At 39.6% G+C, this 8,007-nt stretch overlaps 1 protein-coding gene across 1 annotated transcript in view; it reads right to left on the bottom strand.

Moving 5' to 3' along the window:
* Nucleotides 1-9: 9 nt before the first annotated feature.
* LOC107562335 (uncharacterized) overlaps nucleotides 10-8,007 on the bottom strand; it is a 50,547-nt gene continuing 42,549 nt past the window's right edge. Inside the window, exons 10-14 of the mRNA XM_016246970.1 lie at nucleotides 6,949-7,170; nucleotides 6,791-6,854; nucleotides 1,410-1,517; nucleotides 1,031-1,078; nucleotides 10-870 (exon numbers count right to left, since the gene is read on the bottom strand). Of these exons, the coding sequence (XP_016102456.1) occupies nucleotides 734-870; nucleotides 1,031-1,078; nucleotides 1,410-1,517; nucleotides 6,791-6,854; nucleotides 6,949-7,170 (579 nt within the window). The 3' untranslated portion in view covers nucleotides 10-733. The remainder of the gene's footprint in view (nucleotides 871-1,030; nucleotides 1,079-1,409; nucleotides 1,518-6,790; nucleotides 6,855-6,948; nucleotides 7,171-8,007) is intronic.

The raw sequence follows: 8,007 nt of genomic DNA, 5'->3' as shown, positions 1-8,007 counted from the left end.
TTTTTTTTACATATCAGTAATAAGAATGAGATAATTTATCTCTGCATCAGAAAATGTCACATTGCTAAAAAAGGTACTGCTTCTGTATTTCTATTGATTTGGGGGTTAAATAGGACACGTTTTGGCAGATTTCATGAGATTCAGAAACTGTTTCTATTTATGGTCAAACAAATATAAAACAAATCTACATCCACAGAGACTCAGAGGTAGCCATTTCCCAATCTGTCCCATGTGAGACAGCCTTTTCAGTAAGAACTCTAAAACTAAAAAAGGGCTTCCTTTTATGTTCATGTCCAATAGTTTGATTTGTTGGAATATTTCATCAGGTCAGTCCACAGCCGAGTGTTTGGATATGGGGTGGTCTGACGTTTGTTCAGTCGCCTCTTTGAGCCACATTTAGCCGCGTCTGAAAGCGAACTGATGCGTCAGACCGCTGTTTGTCTGTGAAATCTTAGTTCGCCTCCATCAGAGAGGCACCGGCGCAAGAATGCAACGAATTTCCTGTTAGTTCCTGGGGGTTATGCGTTGTTTTTCCTGTCTCTGGGAGCCAAGCTTTTTCTTTTTTTGTTCTTCGTCCCCACTGATTTCCCGTAGCCGGGAAAGCGAATGGAGTATTGTGAGGTACAGGGAATATTTCAGGATTGCTACTGCCCCTCTTTTTCTCTCGCTCGGGACGATGGGACATGTGGAGCGAGATGGCTTCAAGAGGGAGAGAGCATTAGGGGCGACGGTGTTATGCCATGCTGCTGGTGGGTGTGCTCTGGGTGCTGCCAATGCTGGCGTTGGCGCTGCTGTTCTCAGAGGGAGACGGGTGGGTGGGCACTGGCTGCCGTTTGGTCAAACCACATGGGCATCCGGATATAGAGAGGACTGGACAAAAGACACAGAGAATCTTGAGTGAAATAAACAAAAACAGATTTCCACGGCAACTATCGAGTGAGGCGATCATAAAAGGCAAAAGGAATGCGACAGGAAAGGAGTAGAGGATGTGTGCTGAGGAAAAGATTGACTCGTTTAGAGTTCAGTTTACCTGAGAGCTCGGCCGCCGTTGATCTCATTCCCAGAGCCACAGCATGCCCTGAAACACATGCACACATGAAATCAGGACGTTATCATTGATTATAAACTCATAAATGGATCACTTATATTCAGAACATGTCAAAAAGTCCCTTCAAGACAAGAACAGCTCATCAGTCTGGAGGTACTGCGGCAGCGGCCTTACTTAACTGCTTCATCTTATTTCTAGTTGGAAATCATCGCGAGGCTTGTTAGAGCTGCTCTCTCCACCTCTTCCCTCATAAGCTAAAGAAGCAGAGAAAACTCTACCAAATACATCTTCTCACGCTTGAGTATTTAAATAAGTCATAAGCTCTGCTAAACATAACTCATTCCAAATGCCTGTAACTCACCTGTTCGTATCTTAATAAACCATAAAGCACCGGTGAGGAGAACTCCAATCAGAAATCCTCCGAATGCGATTCCCAGAACAGCCGAGAGTCCGAACTCAAAACACGGATCTGAAACAGAGCAAATATTCAGTTCAGAAGTCACTGCTTTCCCTCATTCAGTGAAAGACAATTGTTAACATGCCTTTGTAAAGTGATTTTCCCCATTGTTCAGTTGAAAGGGATATCTAGGTCAGACCGCAGCAGTAAGAAATTGGGGGCTCGTCCGGGATTTGAACTTGGGACCTCTCGCAACCCAAAGCAAGAATTACACCCCCAGACTTAGCTCTACTTAATTTCCACATCAGTGTTCTATAGGCACAGTATGCCAGTTAGCATTAGATGACATCAGTGTCGAGGAAGGTATTGTGAATCTGTTGTTTGTCAAGCTACAAGCTAGTCATTACGTAGAGTAGAAATTACTCTGAAAGAAGCTACCTTAAAAGTAGCTAGCTACACTAAAAGCTTCTAGCTAACTACAAGAAAGTTACTGAGACCATCAAGTTAAGTCAGTTGTATTAATATAGTGCTTTTCACAATACACACTTTACGGAAAACCATGCCCTAGAGCAGCGCTCCTTAACTCCAGTCTTGAATGGCCAGTGTTCTGCAGACTGTAGTTCCAATCCCAATTTAACCCACCAAGATTTCTGTCATTTGCAAGCAACTCTGAACACATTTATTAGCTTGTTTGGGTGTGTTTGGTTAAGGTTAGAGTTAAACTGAGCAAGACCCTCCAGCACTGGAGTTGAAGAGCCCAGGTTTACAGTATATATCAAGGCTGTCAAAATACTTTAACACGTGCAGTTAATTAAATATGTTTATTAATATAAATTGTATAAACATTTTAATGCATTTACATTACATTCTATTGCAAAATTGATCAGAACATTCTGAGCAGATCAGAGCTGCACGCACTGAAGATTAGTAATTCACATGTTTCTCAGCAAAAGACATTTGTTACTGATCATTTATTTATAAATCAAACCCTTATAGGATGCTTAAAATTAAAGTGTTCTTATTATCGTGAAATCTTTATTTCATCTTAGCTCAACCAATGAAATATATTCTGCAAGAGGGATGAAAGAGATTCCTGTGCTATCATAAAATATTACACAACTAAAAAGTCAATTACACATTCAACTTTATTTAGTAAAATAAGTATTATATAAATTTTGTTCCCACAAAAAAAGAAAGAAGAGAAAAAGGAAAGAAAATGTAAAATGTTACAGAGACTGTCCAGATGAACCATTTTCCCTTTTTCTTCACTTTGAGCATTTGATTGTTGCCTTGTTTATTTGGTTGTGAAGCTAATGTAGTGTATTGGGGGGGGAATGCTTCACTGTCAGAAAAAAAATCCTTTCAACACCTCGTCACTACAGCAATACTCTCTGTACTCTAACTAGCACCCTAAAAGGTACACGTTAGTACCTTTAGGTGCCTTTACACAGACCGTTTAATGCTGCTAAGAGGTGGCACAAATGTATTTACAGTACACAGCAACTGTACCTTTATATATAAAATACTTTGATACTAGGGACTGAGGTGGGTCAGAGCATGCAGTTTAGCCTGGCTTTTATGCAGCATTGAATCTTTACACAGACTTTTGAGCAGTCTTAACTTGGCTGTGTAAAGACACATTTAGGGCCAGTTTTACTAAACGGCAAATTAGCGTGAAAGCGCAGTTCCAAAACAGCACCGATGGGCGTGGAAATTTCTGCAGGTGATTTACTAATAACGCGCAAATTAAAAAACACAGCCGCAACATCTCATTTACATATCGACCAACGCAATATACCAAGTGCAGTGAAAATTAGCATAGTCGCAAATAAAGAATAAAGAAATAAAGAAGTCACAGTACATTGAAAAGAACCGGAGGCCAAAATATGAAGGGTTGCAAGAAGTTTTGATAGCTCTGGTATTGCGTGACTCCTAGTTGAGAGTTCCAAGTCGTCTTTTATTTCCTGAAGCAAATTAAAAATAACATGGCTTGGCAAACAAGATGTTCAGATAATGTACAGGTGCATCTCAATAAATTAGAATGTCGTGGAAAAGTTCATTTATTTCAGTAATTCAACTCAAATTGTGAAACTCGTGTATTAAATAAATTCAATGCGCACAGACTGAAGTAGTTTAAGTCTTTGGTTCTTTTAATTGTGATGATTTTGGCTCACATTTAACAAAAACCCACCCACTCAACAAATTAGAATATGGTGACATGCCATAATTGGTGGGTTTTTGTTCAATGTGAGCCAAAATCATCACAATTAAAAGAACCAAAGACTTAAACTACTTCAGTCTGTGTGCATTGAATTTATTTAATACATGAGTTTCACAATTTGAGTTGAATTAGTGAAATAAATGAACTTTTCCACGACATTCTAATTTATTGAGATGCACCTGTATTCTTCTGGCATTCCAAATAAATTAATACGTGTTGAAAAAAATCCTCTCCCTTCTACCACGTGCTCTCTGTTCTCTGCTGTGCCTCCTCTAGTAACAACAATTGCAGGCATTTCAAGCGCAAAATAGTTTAAGACATGCTTTTTTGGGGCGTTAAATAATGGAGCAAATACCAGTAATTTGACAAGTGCAAACATTACTAAATCACGTTGTGTGATTCATTTTAATACTCTCCTCCCATAAATTTTACGTCTGAAATGGAAACTCCTACAAATTCATATTCAATATGCTCGGGCGCAAAAATGTCCATGCCTTTTCAGCACTAATTCTTCACTGCGCGTCTTTGGTAAAACCTGACAGTACTATTTTAACACCAAAAGACGGTTTGCGCTGGTGCAAGCTGTTAGTAATGGCCCATAGAGTAGAAATATATTCCCTTAAGGTACTACTATAAACCTTTTGAGGGCAAATTAAGTATAAAAGTTGCCCTTTTATGGAACTGCATTCGTTTGCATACATCTAAACTACTGTTACACTACTGACAAATGTAGTAGCATCACTACTTAGTTACTCGCCAACACTGGATGAAATCAAGAGCATAACTTCTCAAAGGTTATTTAACAGAAAGCTCAGGTTGCTCATGTCAAAAGTGGAGCAAACACAGACACAGCAGCGGTCCTCAAGTGCATCAGTGGGCCAAGCGTGTCTGCGAGTGGGTCAAAGGCTCATCATTTGTCTCCTGTGGCGTCCACTCTGCATCCTCTCTGTTTACATCTCCACCATATGACCTCAATGTCCTGGTGTTCATATATGCCGCTCTACACACACGTACTCATCTTCCTCTCCATGACAATGACGGGAAGCACGAAGGTCAATAGCAGCTGCTTGTTTTTGATCAAGTTGTGCGTGTCTGTGTAATCGCACGATTTGATAGCGAGGTGTTTGCTAACGGTCGAGCACCTTTGCAAAGAAATGCGTGTTTACCAAAAACACCTCGGCTGCTCAAATAATGGTTCCCAAGAGGCTTGAGGAACGTTTGGTTTGACGCCACAGGAAGGGTCTGTTTTATGTCCATTTTTATTTGCTTTCTTCTCCAAGTCAGCAGCAGAGCTTCCTCCAAATATCGCCTTTTATTTGTGTGTTTGGTCAGAAAGTCTGAGCTGAGCAAACAGAGGCAGGAAACAGCCAAGCAGGTGGTCAGGAGGGGATGAACTTCGGCCCCTCAAACAGGAAGGACAGCATCCTCCAAAACACAGGCGAATCCTAACAGATCCTACAACCTGTTTTCTACTTAGAGTTTTCAAACTGACCGTGTCTCAATGCTGATCTCTGGACTTTCAGAGATGCCCTGCAGGAAAAACGACTCCAAAGAAAAGTCAAGAATCACACCAAACTGCAGAAGCCTTGTCTACTGTCCCAAATGGACAACAGTGGAGGAAAAAAACAACATGGATGGAGACTGATCGAAGCACGTAGTGTCCTGCAGAAACATGACCCCGTGTCAGCGTTTGTGCGGAGTGCAGTAGGCATTTGCTGGGGCCGGCAGCGAGGAATGCAAGAGTTTGTTCTTGACTCATCTTCCCGGGGACAGTCTTCACTTTTAAAGAACTACATCTTCCCTTCTTTGTGTGTGGCTGACAATGGAGACCCAGGCCCCGTGTTCGGAAAGGCCGAGCATACCAGACCTCGGACACAATAAATCACACTGGCTCATTATTTTTGATTGCGGCCACAAGGTCAGCGAGCAGGCCTTCCTATAAACACCCTCTTCCCGTCGTCCTCGTCCTCATATCCTGACCTCATCTACATGTCGACTGATGACGTCAGTCGGAGGTGGGGGGCGACACCGGCTCCAGCTCCACCAGAATAGCACAAATTTTGCAGAGGCGAAATGGGAGTAGTTTGAATCTGGGACAATAGCGTGTCGTCCCATTGTTGTGCTCTGAAATGAACACTGCTGAATGGTGTTTCGAATGGGAGGATTTATTTCCTGTGTGTCTCCAAATTAGGACTCAAATGTTATCCAGCATCACAGAGTTCAAGGTTAAAGGGTATTACAAGTTTCCTGAATATCTGAGATATCAATTTGTGGCAGCTGACGCACACAGATGGCCCAACGAGATAAATGTTTCTGGCCATTTCATCCACGTTTGTAAATTTATAATTGCCATTTTACACAGTTTGTGGGAGCACCCAGGGGAAACCCATACCAGTTTTATGAAAGTGTGTTAAGGATGTTCTACCTTTTGAATGGTTTATTGCTGTAATTAGCACAATAAGCAATGATTATCTGGACAATACTTGAGCATTTTATTATTTTTATTATTGGTATTATCATTGGTTGATAGTTGCTTTTAGACTATTTTGAGTGATGATTAGATACAAATTTCATATCAGTTAATACGTTTCAGAAATTCTGTAGACAGCTCATTTTCTGCCATTGTGTGGCCATTTAGTGGTTGACTGATATGGATTTTTTTGATTGCAGATATTGATATAAAGCTGATATGATATCACAGTATTTGATAGTAAGTAACATACTGCAGTGAAATTTTTATTTTTACTAAATTAAAAATAAGTCGTTGATAGGCGATAAACAGATTTATTCTTTAGATAGAGATTTCTTGATTCAGCAAATCCTACTATAGTATTTTTCACAAATTAAGAAGTTGTAGTTGAAAAAAAAGTTTAAAAAATAAAATAAAAAAATGACACTTATCAGCCAAACAGAATAAAAATATCAGCTGATGCCAATAATTAAAAAAATAACAAATATTTGGCAACCACTAGTATTACACTTACTATGTCAGCATTGTATCGGCCATCAGCCACTCTGCTCTGTAGTTTTTGCCATTGTCAACCCCATATCGATTGAACACATTCAAATGGACATTTAGTATGATTTTTCTTGCTGCACTGAGATGAAATTAGCTTGTACTCACTTTGGTTTGAGATATATGGCTTGACCTGCAAGCTCCTCTTGACTTGTGTTTCGCTTGTACAAAACTAAAATCACAAAAGAGACCAACAAGAGATGATTGTGTAATATGGGCTTTGCAAAGAGTGTTTTACACTGTCTGAAAAACAGAACTCCACTAACCTTTTTACTGTCATAACAAAGTTTAACTGCACATTCGAGGTCCCATGAGCTGGACGGCAGGTCCTGAAGCATCTCGAAGGAGAAGCTGAGTCTCTTAGGACAGTCCTCGATGTAACATGCCTCCTCTTTGAACGGCATTTTCCTCACCACTGGCATGGAGCGAACCCAACAGCTGCTGACCTGAATGCTTAGGGAAAACTCTCCGTAGCTCTCACTTGAGATCTGGTATAGAGAAAGAATAAATGTTTTAACAAATTGAGGTGTTTGCATTGGTGTTTGTATTTGTATTGTTTCATTTGTATATCAGAACCTCAATCATTTTCTATTGTGTTTGCCATGATACCCGGGTATACAGAGTGCTTCAGCACAATAAAGACCATTTAATGCAGGGATGGGATTTTTCTGTAATTCAGTATTTCTGAAGTATGTATGAGCCACATGAATTGTGCAAATATAAGGTTATCTGGACAACATTTGAGCATTTGATATTATTGTCATTGGTTGATAGCTGTTTTTAGACTATTTTGAGTGAATATGATTAGAAATAAATTTCCTAATAATTAATATGTTTCAGAAATTCTGTGGACAGCTCATTTTATGCCATTATGTGGCCATTTAGTTGTTGACTGATATGTTTTTTTTGGTTGCAGATGTTGATATAAAGCTGACATACATGACATCACAGTATTTAGTTTAAAGATAGTAAGTAATATGCTGCAGTGATTTTTTTTTATTTTATTAAATTAGAAATAAATCATTTGGAAATGGCCTTGATAGGCAATAAACAGATTTATACTTTTGAAAGCACGTTTGAAGTTGTTTAAAAAAGGATGTCAAAATAAAAGTCACTCATCAGCCAAACAGAAGTATGATTTCATTAAAGGGTTAGTTCACCCAAAAATTACAATTATGTCATTAATTACTCACCCTCATGTCATTCCAAAGCCATAAGAACTTTGTGATGCATTCTGACAGCTCTCTAACCCTCCCATAGACGGCAAGGGTCCTTACACGATCAACGTCCAGAAACGTTGCAAGGAGATCGGTAAAATAACCCAT

Source organism: Sinocyclocheilus grahami, unplaced genomic scaffold (assembly GCF_001515645.1).
Source record: "Sinocyclocheilus grahami isolate Dianchi unplaced genomic scaffold, SAMN03320097.WGS_v1.1 scaffold818.1, whole genome shotgun sequence".
NCBI classification, from domain to species: Eukaryota; Metazoa; Chordata; class Actinopteri; order Cypriniformes; family Cyprinidae; genus Sinocyclocheilus; species Sinocyclocheilus grahami.
Note: the sequence above shows the minus strand (reverse complement) of the source record. Positions and strands in the feature narration are given on the sequence as shown.